Source organism: Pectinophora gossypiella, chromosome 8 (assembly GCF_024362695.1).
Source record: "Pectinophora gossypiella chromosome 8, ilPecGoss1.1, whole genome shotgun sequence".
Classification (NCBI taxonomy): domain Eukaryota; kingdom Metazoa; phylum Arthropoda; class Insecta; order Lepidoptera; family Gelechiidae; genus Pectinophora; species Pectinophora gossypiella.
This window is the reverse complement of record NC_065411.1, coordinates 13,470,635-13,486,131: the sequence shown is the minus strand read 5'-3', so window position 1 is coordinate 13,486,131 and position 15,497 is coordinate 13,470,635. Positions and strand designations below refer to the sequence as shown.

The 15,497-nt window shown below is 38.2% G+C and overlaps 1 protein-coding gene across 2 annotated transcripts in view; it reads right to left on the bottom strand.

Annotated features, from left to right (window-relative positions):
* Window positions 1-15,497, bottom strand: part of LOC126369199 (uncharacterized) — a 279,281-nt gene that overhangs the window by 84,846 nt on the left and 178,938 nt on the right. Inside the window, exon 1 of one of the 2 annotated variants that reach the window (XM_050013500.1) lies at window positions 10,732-10,937. The exons of the other annotated variant lie outside the window; for it this stretch is intronic. Coding sequence (XP_049869457.1) covers window positions 10,732-10,813 — 82 coding nt within the window. The 5' untranslated portion in view covers window positions 10,814-10,937. Of the gene's footprint in view, window positions 1-10,731; window positions 10,938-15,497 lie in introns of those variants that run through there. 2 annotated transcript variants of the gene reach the window in all.

The window sequence follows — 15,497 nt, the reverse complement described above, 5'->3', positions numbered from 1 at the left end:
GTTTTATAAATTACTTTTAATTGTTAGTCATTTTGTTCTTCTCTCGTGTGGGTTGAGAGGTCAGTAACCGACCTCATCAACCCTGATGTCAAGGGTACTATTCAGCCACCGAAGGCCTTTCACATCTACCTATTTAAGTTAATAGTAGCCGGGAGCCACTGCTTAACAAACCCTCTAGACGCACGGGTCATTTTACTTTCGGACAATCTAGTAGTCAGCCTATAACATCCATACGAAACTACGGATCATACATTCATACATGAACTCACGCCTATTTCCCACCGGGGTAAGCAGAGACTATAGAATTCCCTTTGCTTCGATCCTGACACACTTCTCTTGCTTCCTCCACATTCATCAATCGTTTCGTACACGCATGCCGGTTCAGAGTAGATCGTACTAAACTTTTTCTAAAGACATCTCCAATTTGGTCAATGTAAGTCCTTCTAGGTCTTCCTGTACTCACGATGTTTTCCTTCACTGCAGAGCACGTGATAATTATTTATGATCCAAACATGAATTCGAAAACAAATTCGACAATCATTGATTTAGGTCTGTGCTGGATTCGAACCTGCGACCTCAAAGTGAGAGGCAAGCGTTCTATCAACTGGGCTACCACGGCTCTAGAAAGAGTACAAGAGCTAGAAAAAAAAAATACATTTCGTGGCACGGAATTTACATATACATATAATATTAATTAAATTATGCTTGTTACCGCATCCTACAGTGATTCGGGCAACCACCAACCTAACTTTAACTTCATTTGACAGGACTAATACTAGCTCCATCTCTTTCTAGCTAGTATTGAAACTGAAGGACGGGACAAGTTTCAGAACTATTCAACTAAAATTAAGTTAAGTTTGTGTCCGCCCGAATAGCCACTATTGTAGAACTAAGCAATAAGCACAGTAAATAGTAACAACGTAAACTTTGTTCGATGTCTTTTATTTCCGTCGTTCGACCAAAACTTGGTAGTAGTCTTGGCAGCTTGAAGTCAAGAGGTGTTCGAAGTTTACACCCGTATTCTGAGATTTTAACTCGACTCTTTCTCCACTCGACTTGACCTCAGCAGAACAAAATGTTCACATTTTGGTATTTTAAGTTGATATTTAACAATTTTTTATTACATTTTTTTACGTTGAATATGTCGTTTTTACGTTTTTATTTAATGTCCAGTACGACATGAGAATAAACCCCCGTACTATAACTGTAAAGGGGGCAGATGAGACTAATTAAGTGCCATCGACCACCGGGGTGGTAAACGGCACCTAATTCGTGCCAACCACCACCCCGGTGGCAAGCTTAAAGGGGGCAGATGGGAATAAACCCTCTCGTCACGTAGGCCAGTTTGAAGAAATCTCTTTGTTTAAAGATAAGCTTACCAGGGGGGTTACAATGGTCACATCGAAGAAATTCATCTAACAATTTTGACATTTGCGCATATAAAAGTAAGTGCGCAGTGCAAACAACTGTCAAATAGCAATATTGCTTTCTTAGATGAATTGCTTCGATGTGGCCATTTTAACCCCCCTGTTCTGATTGTTCCTGTTTTATTGTGAACAAATAAATAAAAAAACAAAACGGTCTCGAGTTGATGACGTTATTCACCGGAGTCATATCATACTGCCAACAAAATTAAATACGAAATTATTTTTTCTTTCTGGAGTAAACTCGGGTAAAGGTTTAGGCGCTGTCTAAGAATACCATGGAATAGAAGAAAGAGGATGGAAAAGCCCTAACGCGCATTTTGTATGGGAACTGCTATCGCCTGTTCAAACCCACTCTGTTTTACTACTACTCCTGCAAACAAGTAACTACGTCAGCTCTATTGCTTCTCAAATTCCATACCCACTTTACCGGCGATGTATATTTTATGTGATAGGCTGCAATTTTATCATTACTTTTCGTAAGATACTGTATACAAAAGTAACTTTTCGTTAAATAGCCGATCGTACTAAGGTTTTTAACTTTCCTGCGTTAAGGAGAGATCTTCTCGCATGATAGTTGATATTAGATTTTTGTCCTTCGGGTTAAAACGCACAAGACGACCTTTTAATATACTATCGCGGAGCTCCGTGGGTCGTAAAGTTTGCGGGTGAGTAGAGTGCAAAGTGGAAGTATGAACTATTTGCTCATACTGTTTCACGCTCACTAGGTCCTAGGTCCAACTTCTTTCTGCTATTCCGTGAAGAATACCGATCTTGAGACGAGTTAAAAGAAGGCCTTGAGGTCGAACTGATGGCGGAGTCGAGCTTGTTTCCACATCTTAGAATACGGATGCGAATATGAATTCCGAAAGAACGAAAATTCAAGATGAATATAAAGTTATCTTTTTGAGGCTTTTCGGGTAAGGGTTTAGGTGTGGCTGGCTTTAAATGTTGACTTTATGAATAAGTTAAAAGTTAGTAAAGTTCGCGCAACCGAGTGCCATTTGAACCTTTACGTGATAGATAACATTCCACTGTTGCTATGTGAGCAAGTAACCCGAACGGTTACTTTTGAGTTACCTATTTGTAAAGTACATCTCTCGTTATGATGGAGGACACAATCTAAGTCAGTCTTCATGCTTTAGATAACAACATGGCACAAAAAGATTTCCCCACATTGTTTTTCATTTGTTTTTGTGAAACAAAAAACAATAAAATGCTTAGTTCCAAATTCAAATTCTGATACACGCTAAGTCTGATAATTGAACATGAAAATTAGCATTCGTTTGTATCCGGAACAACATGAATGCCGAAGGGCGTTAAGAAAATAGAAGCACAGGGTGTCCAAAAAGGCCACATCATACTATAACGTTCGTCTAAAAAGCTATATTGCAATTTGACAAAGAGCACAACGTCAACAAATTGAATGTCAAATAGCAATATTGTTTTTTCAAGTGAATGAGGGAATTTCCAGGCTACGTTCGTCGAAAATAATATAGATGACACATTTCATGGATAACAGACATAATGCATCTTTTATCTTTGGTTTTGGGTATAAATGATGACCATTTTTATTACACCCAGGCACAATTACATCTTCCACCCATTATTATTCTGATCAAAATGAAGAGAAGCAATGTAGGTAGCAACACAATTCTACCTAATATGATCCAGATATCAAGCAACAGTTATTTTTATATAATGCTTCTGCCATTACATTGTATTTTGGAATATTAAATTATGTATCCGAGTAATGAGAAAATAGGTAAATACCACGTTAAAGTTGTACAACGCGATCTATACTGCCTCTGGTGAACGTAGCCTGGAAAGCCCCTCATTGCTTCAATGTGCCTTTTTTAAACTCCCTGTACATCATACCGCAGTAAATTTTGTTGACACGATAACATGAGGACGCGTCGATAAAGCCTGTACCCCAATTAATTCCTAAATATTCATGACTTTCTCTAAGTTACCCCTCCACACTCATTCATGGTTGGTTACCTCGAGCAGTTGTCTTCGAACAAACTCATGGTTTTCACGGGACTCTGAGCATGTTGCGGACCATATGGCCGCCCCTTCGTTTGACGGGGGCATGATGTATAAACTTTGGGAATTCAAGTGGTTTTCCATTCCCACGGTTTCTGTTTGCCAATTTTGGGTTAAAAGGACGTTTAAATAATTGATGAGCTTTTGTCGTGTTGTTGAGGTCGAGAAAAGGGTTTGGTGTGTGTATATGTCGCTAAAGTCGAGTTGGGGACTACAACCACACCCCGGACACTTCATACAAACAACCTCGTTTTACACAGACACCACACATTGACGTTATCTACACGCGCAACTGTGTGTGTGACGTTTGAGGGCTGCCACTTACAAAATATGCTTTTATAATAATCAGTTAATAAACAACCAAAAAAAAAAATTGTACAATAAAGGTTCACACTAAATAAATAGGCTTTACTCTTGACTTCAAAGGCGGAGGACAGGAGTCCTAGTATGGCTTTGTATAGACTACTCTGGGCGCCATCCCACTTGCGTCAGACAGTGTACTGCGAGGCGGAAGGCAGGAGGGAAACCACTGCCCTATTTTTCCCTAAAAAGAAGCATGGAAATTGCTGCACCGACAAGAGCGTGGTTCTTAAATTGATGATGATGACACTCGACTCGAAAACACTGAATTAAACAATTGCATTAACATTTAAGAACAATTTTATTTTATTCTGTCGTCCATCGTATCAGAAGTTGTCTTTTGGCATATCCCGCACAAACCATACAAAAACTGTATAAATACGAGCAAAACAGTTAGTCCGCGGGCTCCCTCTAACTCCTTAGCGGCTTACTGCTATTTAGACTAAAGTAAAACCCAGAGGGGGTGAGGTAAATCTAGCTCGGCGACCGATACGTATTGGTGCGGGGCGGAGTTACCGTGCTTACGCAATATAATATATTATTTTTATTATAATATATATGCTTTTGAGAGTACATGTGGCAGAGATGCGAATGCTAAGATTGTGGTGTGACCAGAATGGATAAAATTAGGAATTAATATATAACAGGAAATCTGAAAGTAGCGCCGGTCACTGAAAAATGGAGGAGCAACGGAATGAGCTGGCCCAGAAGGTGCCTGTTCACTTTGACCTTGAAAGCGTCCGGGTTATATGCATTCGGAAATACAGAAGACGGCAGAGAATTCCACTCCCTATGAGGAGGGATGAAGTGAATATAACGAGGGAAGTTATAAGTATGAATGTGGATGGGTATAGAGATAGGGGACGACCCAAGAAAGTATGGATGGATTGTGTAAAAACAGATATGTGAGTGAAAGGTGTGAGTGCCGAGATGACGACTGATAGAAATGAATGGAAGTGGTATACATTGTTTAAATTGACGCGGTTATTATCATAATTAAAACACATAATAACGGGTTCTTATTGCGTTTAAATCCGGTATGACTGATCATGGCACTTGCAACAGTATCGAAATATCGGGAGTCTAATATCCCTGATTTAAACGTGGTAAGAACCCGTTAAGTATTATGTGTTTTAATTAGTGGTACATACATGTTGTACGAACTCCACTTTTATACAGTGAGATATGGGCAGGAGAATGATGATGATATGCTTTTAGTTCATTGCGGCTCTACTCTTTTGTAGATGCTGATCCAGTCCCCTTTAAACGCGCCCTAATAGTCTTTGTAAATACTCGAATTTAGTGTTTCTGTGGTTTATTAAACATCCACTTACAAGTTTTTTTAATACACATATACATTACACTGTTAACAAAAGGTATTTACATAAAGATAGTTGATCGTTGCTACGTTCGTAATATGGTGTAGTCGGCCTGTTTAATTTGTATGTAAATTCTCAATTACGACCGTAATGGAACTATGACTGTTACTTTAAAACAGGTGTGGATTAAGCAAGCTGGCAATAATGGAGGTCAGTTTGAGGATCTATGTTAATAAGTCTTAAGCTTAGGACTTTAGTGACTGAAGTAGGTCACTAAACTATACTAGTCGTTTTATTTAGTAATAGTAGTAGAAGTGCTATTTTACTTGCTGTAAAATGAATAATAGGATTACGAAAGCAGTATATAAAACGAAGGTTGGTGGTAAAGCTGGCAGAGAAAGACCTAGAAGGACGTACATTGATCAAATTGGAGATGTCCTTAGAAAAGGTTCAGTACGATATACTCTGAAACGGCTTGCGTGTACGATTGATGAATGTGGAAGAAGCAAGAGAAATGTGTCAGGATCGAAGCAAATGGAATTTCACAGTTTCTGCTTGTGGGATTTTATTAAGAAAAGGCGTGAGTTTATTAGTAAAATGAATATTATAATAATATTGTGGCTCCTGTACCTATTCAAGTATAAATCCGACCCTGGTTCTCAGGTCGACAGACAATTCTCGCTATGCTGACAGTGTCCAATGTTCATTGAATATAAATGGTTAATCAAGAAATGTTTCAATTAAACTTCCTGTGCAAACTTTGTACAGGTTTCTAGCTGTAGCGGTAAAAAATTATGGGCAAAGTTAAAGCCTGACTAGAATGTAATAAACCTCCGACATGAGCATAAACTTGAGAATATTTTCACAGAATTGGCTACTTGACAACCTACTCAAATGAGATACTTTTTACGAAACGTCAAAATGAAAGTTTTCTTTGGAGTTTGTATGGATATACTGTCCTGTGACGTCATCAATAAAAGCGGTCAAATGTCGTACTCATTGTTACTTCACTACATAGTATAAAACAAAGTCGCTTTTTCTGTCCCTATATCCCTATGTACGCTTAAATCTTTAAAACTACGCAACAGATTTTTTTAATAGATAGAGTGATTCAAGAGGAGGTTTATATGTATAATACCATCCATTAAATAGTGAAGAAATACTGTTATTTTTGATGTTTTTAATGTGATGTCGTAAATAATTTCATTTTTTCCTCAGCATTGCACCTGAGCGAGCGGGCGGGTCGCTAGTAATTCATAAATAAAATTCGAAAATAAGTCGAAAAGTAAAATGATATTGATTTTTGATCATCGTAGGACCACGCGATATGATTTAGGTATCTATGTTACAAACTTGAATTCAAAGAAAAGTGTAATTTAAATGTCTCTCTTTCCCGTTGCTATAAAGATTTGTACTACAAATATGTTGAATCAAACCATTTGTCTGTTTTGTGTGTAATCTATTTGTCTTAATATTATGATTCTGTGTAAAATAAACAGTTAAAAATAAAAAATAACACCATGTACTAAGTTCCATATAACGTCTGTCGAATAACAAAAAGGCCTAACTGATATTGTAACTTTACAGGAGAGAGTTAAAGAAGTCACATGACATTTGATTCTGTTGTAGTTTATTTTGAATATTTAGTTAGGATGTTATGGTATATTTGGAAAATAAAATTAATACTTTAAACATTATTGTAAATAGTTTTCGTGTGCGGTAATTTTAAAAATGCCTTTAAGTATGCAATTCACCTTAAATACATTATGATCAAAATAAACATTGTTTATACAAACATTTATTACTTTATATACATATGTGTATCCATAAACCCACCAATACATAATATAATAATAATAATATAATATGTCCAGTTGCGTAGCATAACTTAGCGTGCGAATTTGGTGTCACCCGTTATGTGACCGAAATGTTGTCTTTATGGCGAAAGCTGTACATTGCTACTTATGTGGACCTCGACACTGTATTTTATAAGATTAATTCACAAGATGCACTAAGTACTCACAGTTCACCTGATTTCTGTTAGACCAACGTGATAGGTGATGAGCCATATCGCCGTCTATAATGGTCGAGCCAACTGTGTTACTGGAAACTGCATCATCATCATTATTATCAGCCGTACGACGCCCACTGCTGGGCATAGGCCTCCCCCAAGGTTCTCCACGACGATCGGTGATGCGCTGCCCGCATCCAGCGGCTAAAAACTGCACTCTTCTTCTTCTTCTATCGTGTGGGTTGTGAGGCGAATTACCAACCTCATCAACCCTGGTGTCAGGGTTACTACTGAGCCGCCAAAGGCCCCTGACATGACTCATGTAACGACTACGTACTTACATCAGTAAGTAGTTACCGGGACCAACGGCTTAACGTGCCTTCCGAAGCACGGATCGTCTTACTTTCGGACAATCAGGTGATCAGCCTGTAATGTCCTAACCAAACTAGGGACCACAAAGTAATTTTTGTAATATGTCTCCACCGGGAATCGAACCCAGGACCACTGCACTTAAGATAAATTAAAACATATTGGTGCAAGTCCGGTACCGGGGTTGGAACCGGCGCTCCCCAATTGAGAAGCAAGTCGGTGTATCACAGGACATTGACTACCGTGATTGGCAACGTCTCGGATTAAAATTCCCACTGGAGCCATGATATGCGACACTTATCATTTCCGTTATAATCAAGCGATTAATACTTATAAAACTCACCTACACGACATAATTACAGGCATCCCGTTTCTTGCTAGTTAGTCCAGTCTTAAGGTGGGTACCCACCGACTGTAGATAGGCTAGGCAACTTTGCAATATGACAAATGATGCTCATCATCATCAATTTATGAGCCACGCTCTTGTCGGTGTAGTAGAAAGGCTAATTTCTTGACTTCCCTATAAGACACGACGACTTTAATCTGTTCCATGTAAGCTCTTCTTGGTCTTCCCCTTCCTCTCTTTCCTTCTATGATGTTTTTAATAAATTCGTCGTGTCTTATTAGGTATCCAATCATCTTTCCTCTTCTGTCCTAAATAATTCTCAGTATTTGTCTTTTTTCCCTTACTCTTACTAGCGCTTCCTCATTTGTAACCCTTTCTGTCCAACTTATTCTTTCCATCCTCTTCCAACACCACATTTCAATGGCCTCGAGTCTCTCTCTGTCCTTCTGTGTCATTGTCCAAGTCAAATGATGCTACTGAATTATAATTTGTACCTATCATTTTGCGTTATAATGCATGTTTTTGTTTCGTTTTAGTTTATGTCTATTAACTTCGTAACGCCCGGATTTCCAGACACAATAGTTAAACAATGGGATTTGGATTTTAAAAGGCATTTGGGCCTTACGACCTTATGTAATGTTGGTGCCAATACTGGCAGGCTAGATCAGGAAGTCCACGCCAGGCTTAACTGGGGACTTTGGCGCCTCAAAGTAACCCTGACACCAGGGTTGATGATGTCGGTTATCGCTGTTACAACTCACACGAGAGAAGATCATGTTTTCATGGGGTCCGCTTACCTAAGCTGAAGATTGACAGACTGACCTTCCACCCCGAAGGCAAAAGCAGTCCAATGCATGTTAGATCACAAACCTCCGTATTTCTTGGGAATGTGAGACTTTCTTTCTTTCTTTCTTCTTTTCTTTCTTTTTTTCTTTTTTCTTTTTTTTTCTTTTTTGTCTGAAAGAAATTGGCAAATCCACTAAGTGGGTCCATCTGTCCCACGGAATAGAAGATAGAGAAGAAAGAGCCCTTTCTCTATTCCGTGGTCTGCCCGTTCCGATTCCGATTTAGTGTAAACGTAACTTTATACCTGGCTTATCGCACTCATGGCATGCTCAGGATGTCGCTGGTATTCAGCTTCCTAGAATTAAAACTAACCCACTTGATACCTAGATTGTATATGGTAGAAGGAATTCACAGATTATGTTACCCACTTGATGTACTGTTTAGAATTCATAATGTGTTTATACAGGTATGCATAGGTACGTTGATGAATATTAAATTAGAATTTTGTGGATGCACATTTTTGGTACCTATGTAGGTGACGTTAATCTGTATTCTGGATGTATGTTTTAAATTGTTTTTATTCGAATTCGAATTTAGACAAAACAGACAAGTGCTTATCGGTAAGAATGTTATAAACTCAAAAGTGCGAGAATTCTGTGTGTTATTCCGCGGAGGCCCGTGTTGCCCTATGGTTTTATCTTATCTTACCTTTTCACGCTTAAACTGCTGAACCGAATATGAAATTTATAGGTGCGATATTTTAAGATCCAACATAACATAAGCTGACGACTATATCCCAATTGGGGTAGCCAGAGGTCGATCCTTCGCAAGATGAACTAAACCCACGCTTCACCGAGCTTTTGAGCTTTTGTTTGAGATTCATTTAATATAAATTTGTACATTTTACAGTAAATAGGTTGTCTCTAGCTGTATAGTATCACCACAAAGTAGTAAATAAAAAAGAAAAGAGTAAGAAATTAATATCGAAAAAACTATACTACACTATTTGTCGCTGTTATGCTTAGTTAGCTTTTGCATAATTGATTTGTCCTTTCTGTGGTTTATGATTTGCAAGAGCCCTCAGCGCTCCCCATTTGTCAGGCCAAGTAGTTAATGCCATATGAGGCAAACCTACAATAGTATGTTACCACAATACAATAAAAAAGTGGTAGGTGAAGTTTAGATTCAGGATTTTAAAGTTAATACCAACAAAACAACAAAATCGTTGTCAATTCAGTTTTTTCTTAAGTTCTTTAATTTTAGTGAGAATAAGCAAGAATCTTTATTTTAGATAATTAGGTAGATAGGTACTACAATCTTCTTCTTATCGTGTGGGTTGTGAGGTGGAATACCTACCAGTCTCATCAACACTGGTGTCAGGGTTAATACAATTATGACGTCATACTTAGAACAATATAAAACAATATGTTCTGTCGACACTTTATCACGAAAGCGAAGCATTTTGTCATTGTTTTGGCAATGTTGTCCACATTAAATATAATTGGGAACAAATGCGAAATTAATGTTCTTTTAAGTACCTACCTATAAGTATTTAATGAATGGAGGTCTTGCCCAGCATTGGGCTCAAATAAGCTAAATAAGATAAGAAGTATGCCGACTTAAATTATGGCTACATTTTATGGGCACTTATTAAAGTTTTTGCGATGGTAAGTCACCGCATTCTACGCGCGCCACAAAGTTCGTTGAACTCTATAATAAATGCTTGATTTCATTCAGGTAATCTTGGTCGTAAATTATTGAGTTATTGACGTTTTTGAACAATATTATGAGAATATAAACACCATTATTTGTATCTAAATAATATTACACTTATTAAGTATTTGGTGCGTTAGGTCAGTAAATTATATTGAACAATTCAAGATATAAAATATTAATTAAAGATTTAGTTAAAAATATTGTGGTTCACTTAAATTAAACTTGCCTTATATTTAGAATGGATTAACATCTCGGAACAATACTTATAAGTTAAAAATTAAGTAGCTTTAAGGCTTTTTTCGTGTAGGTAACTCTACAAGCTTTAAGTTGAATTGTAGCAAACTTATAACTTACGTTTTAGCTTTATTTTGATACTATTCTTCGGACTCCAAGTGGAAAACAATCCTTGTATATCAACAATGCTTTTAACACTCATTTACTAACACAAACTCATATTGTCACGCACACACTCACAACTGCAAAGTCATCAATCAGCAAAAACGCGACTATTTTCTACGAGAATTGTGTTAAATTGATTTTATTTCATTGAACATGGTTGTAATACGGTCAGAATATGATACAAAGAGCATGTGCCAGCGCAAAGTGTCATTTGATACTCCCGTCGACCGCTAGTTGGCGTGCGGTTCGCTAGAAAGGGACGCGTATATTATCCCTGCGAGTGTGAAAGAGACGGCGGACCCACCACAGCCTTATAAAGCTTATTTGGGTTCCTTTTTTTTACGAATGTCGTAAGGCCTGTCTGCTATTTAGCAATGTTGTAATTATGTTTGATATTGAAATTTCCGCCATTGTTCTTGTAGACAATGCAAGAGTTATATTAAATTGGAATTTGTTGAAGATTCCTTTTTGCGTTTAAAACTACTTAAAATAGAATGTAGGGGATTTTTTACAAGCGGTATATTCATAATATTTAATGTGTTATAATTTTATGAAAGCGAATGTTATAATAGATTTACGTATTAAGTACGTTAGTAAGCAACTAAGCAATGCGTATTCTTTGTTTAAATGTGGTTTTTGTCAAAAACACTGAAAAAAAGGATATGATATACTAGTTTAAGATTTGACTATAACTGCAACATGCACGGGTTGAAATATACCAAGATTAGATAAAGAACTAATGTTCTCTTACGTATTAAAATTCAATTTTCAAAGGAACCTGTTCTGGAATGCGAAATTATTACTGAAAATGTTAGCACATTTTATTTAGGTGGCGCCTGTAGGTCAGTAGGTGCAGCATGTTACCCACTTTAGAACCCTGTCGCACTAACATATTGCATATTAGACTATGGTTAATTTCCGGCCAAGTACTTAGTTAACATGTCATTTGCGGCAAACCTACAATAAGTCACGTCAACCCTGACACCAGGGCTGATAAGGTTGGAAATCCACTTCACAACCCACACGATATAAGAAGAAGAAGAGTCAAATAAAAAAAAAAAACAAAAAAAAAACAATGGTTCTTCTGACGTTATGCCCCGCGAGTCCTGACATGTACGTAGGACCTTATGGAGGCTGCCGAAAATGCTGTCCGGGTCGCAAAATACGGGGCAAAAAATTAATACCATCGAAACGACGACAAACTTTTCATCATCATCCTCTCCCTATCCCGTTTTTCACAGGGTCCGCTTACCTAACCTGAAGATTTGACAGGTCTATTTTTTCACAGAAGCGACAGCCTATCTGACCGACGACAAACGATTAAATACATATTATACTTTATACTAATGAATATAAAACATATATTATGGTTTTTAATTAAACTTTTATTTTAGTGCTATAATTATTCTTGATGTGTGTAATGCTTTTGAGTGTTGTATTAAATGACACATGCCAGGAAACCTATCTATTCTGGGGGGTTAAAGAGGCCACATCGAAGCAATTCTTCTAAAAAAGCAATATTGCAATTTGACATTTGCTTTTTTTTTGACCTGACTTATTGTAGATTTGCCGCAGATGGCATTAACTACTTGGCCGGACAAATGGGGAGCGCTGAAGGCTCTGACTGACCCGGTACAACGTTTAAGACAACAGCCTGAGAGTGCCCAGTTGGGCGCGAACCTCGGTTCAGGGCGTCGTCTGAGAGGAAAAATATTTGAAAGAATTAATCGACCCTAGTGAGTCGATAGCGATAAGCGCTGAATGAGGGAAATCGTCGACCACACCGGCGGGGTCGGTATCGGGGTCCTGAAGTGTTTGGTGTCGCGAGCTGATTGGCTGCCTCTATGGCTAGAGTAATCGGGTCGCCGGGTTCGTAAGTATATTACGTCCTTCGGACACCGATACTTTTCAGTACCGTCTCTAAGCGGAATATATTTGGAAGCCGCTTTGACATTTGCGCTTACAAAAGTAAGTAAGTACGCAATCTAAACAAATGTCAAATAGCAATAATGCTTTTTTAGATGAATCACTTCGATTTGGCTTTTTTTAACCTTCCTGAGCCTAGCATCGGGACAAACCAGCCTTGCTTTAGCGATGCTATTCATCATAACTGTATTCTCAAACTTCAACAAGTAAATTAATTTAAAAAAAGGAAAATATTTGTGTTTCCACCCAAATCACTTAGACATAGCTATTGTGTTGCCTGTGAAAACCGTTTTCACAAGGGAACTAACTACCATTGATTTCGAGACCGCTATTCGGTGCACCCATTCATAAAGCAACTGCCATCTAATTGGTACTTAGAAAACGGAACTGCTGCATAACTGCATCTAAGAACTGCCTTATAGGACCAGACAGTGACGTAACTGTGTATTAGCGAAACTGGTTGCCGCTGGATCTAACTGGTTAAAGAGTATTGTAGAGATTAAAATGATGGCTAGGTCTAATACGGTAGTTCCAACTAGTCTAATCAATTACTTTTTACTAAAATACAAAATATGAAATTACTATGAGATTTGTATGTAGATTAACTGTAACAGAACACTTGATGAAGTTTTAAATTCGAGAATGAAAACAGTATGTTTAGATTTGTAATCCTATAATCTTCCACCACTTCGACACGTGTAGAACGAAACGAAGTATAATAGTACACTTACCTTCATATATTCATATACTTTTTAAAGATCTACATTTTTATTTTGTATCCTCAAGCAATCACAGAACGTAAAAGAGAGATTTGCCGAACCAAAAATATATCACATTGCCAATACGTTTACATTTCTACATCAGCAACATTCAAAGGAATGTTTCGGTACTCGGCGTCTACTCGTCTTTGATATGCAAAATTTACGAAAATATATTTTTTAAGTTACGAGTGTACTTTTATGCCTACAGATTTATTAGGTTGACTGTGAGGTAAAGAGGCTCTTTTACTGCATAGTCCTTTAGTTTAGTTCGTTTAATCCTTAGTTAGTTTAGTTCGTCGTTTTATACTTTTTACGAAACGTCAAAACGAACATTATCGCATAGTTAACACTGCGTAACTGAAAATTGCAACACGTGCAATTTTATTTTACTAAAAACACATCGGAATTTATGTACATTATACACATTAGTACAAAAAAATGTGCCCCATATATGGGTCATGAACGGATGAGTTATTGCCTCATATGTGGTTCATACATTGTGTGTGCGTGTGTGTTTTAAACTGCCTACATACTCTGCTGAGGCCTAGGACTTTCCTGAATTAACCGGAAGGGGTATGGTTATTGGCTATTGCTCCACTGCGGGTTGGTGGAAGCGTTGTCCCGGGCTTGTTCCCGGTAATTAACTGTAAACATACATACATAAACTCTTGCTTTTTTCCCACCGGGGTAAGCAGAAACTATGGAATTCAATTTGCTTCGATCCTGACACACCTCTCTTGCTTCCTCCACATTCATATACGCACGACGGTTTATCTACTGATTTGATTTGAACGTACTGAACCTTTTTTAAAGTCACCTCCAATTTGGTCAACGTACGTCCTTCTGGGTCTAATCTGTCAGGTACCACCAACCTTCGCTTTCATAATCCTATTATCCTTCATCCACTCTACGTGTCCAAACCAATTTAACATGTCCTTCTAATGTATTAACTGTGACTTAAAAACATTAGATTATAAACAAAGTGAAGATTTCTAGCTTACTCTAATTTAAATAAGAATAAAAACACATAACCATAAAATATAGGTGTACGAGGGGAGGTCAAAAAGTTCGCGGAATGGAGGGGTTGGAGGGGGTTGGTTTGCTCGTACAGGTAGCCGCTAGTTGCACACCTCATTAACAGTATATGTACCAAGTTTGAAGCAAATCGGGTCATTAACGTTTGAACTATCGACCAGCAAACAAGTGAATCGGGAAGAACTCAGCGAATATGGAGAAAATTGAACACCGCGCCGTCATTAAGTTCCTCACCAAGCAAGGAAAATCCGCTCAGACGATTTTTCAAGAGCTGTTAGCAGTTTACGCGGACTCTGCCCCTGGTAAAACCATGGTTTACAAGTGGCATAGTCTTTTCAAGCAAGGAAGAGAGTCGATTGAAGATGACCCCCGCTCCGGACGGCCCATTGAGGCCACCACACCGGAAATCATCGAAAAAGTAGAGAAACTTGTATTAGAAGATACCCGCTTGAAGAAGAAGCAGCTTGCAGCAATGGTCGGTGTATCCGAAACAAGTATTTTAAATATCCTACATCAACATCTTGGGATGACTAAGGTCAGCGCAAGATGGGTTCCAAGAATGCTCACGCCACTTCAAAAAAGCGAGCGTGTCGAGTGTTCTCGCCAGTTTTTAGAGCTCTGTGGAGAGAATAAGGAAGAAGTTATGGCCCGGATTGTTACTGGAGATGAAACCTGGGTTCACCACTATGAACCTGAGTCGAAGCAAGAGTCGATGCAGTGGCATAAAAAAGGCACACCTCCTCCAAAGAAGTTTAAGGTGTCACAATCGGCCGGAAAGATCATGGCCACTATTTTTTGGGATACAGAAGGTATTTTGCTGATTGATTATAAAGATCGTGGTGTGACTATAACGGGACATTACTACGCTTCTTTACTGGATAGATTGAAAGAGGCTATCAAGGAAAAAAGAAGAGGAAAGCTGTCAAGAGGTGTGCTCCTTTTGCACGACAACGCACCCGTCCACACGTGCCATGTTGCGACGGCTGCCATTCACCGATG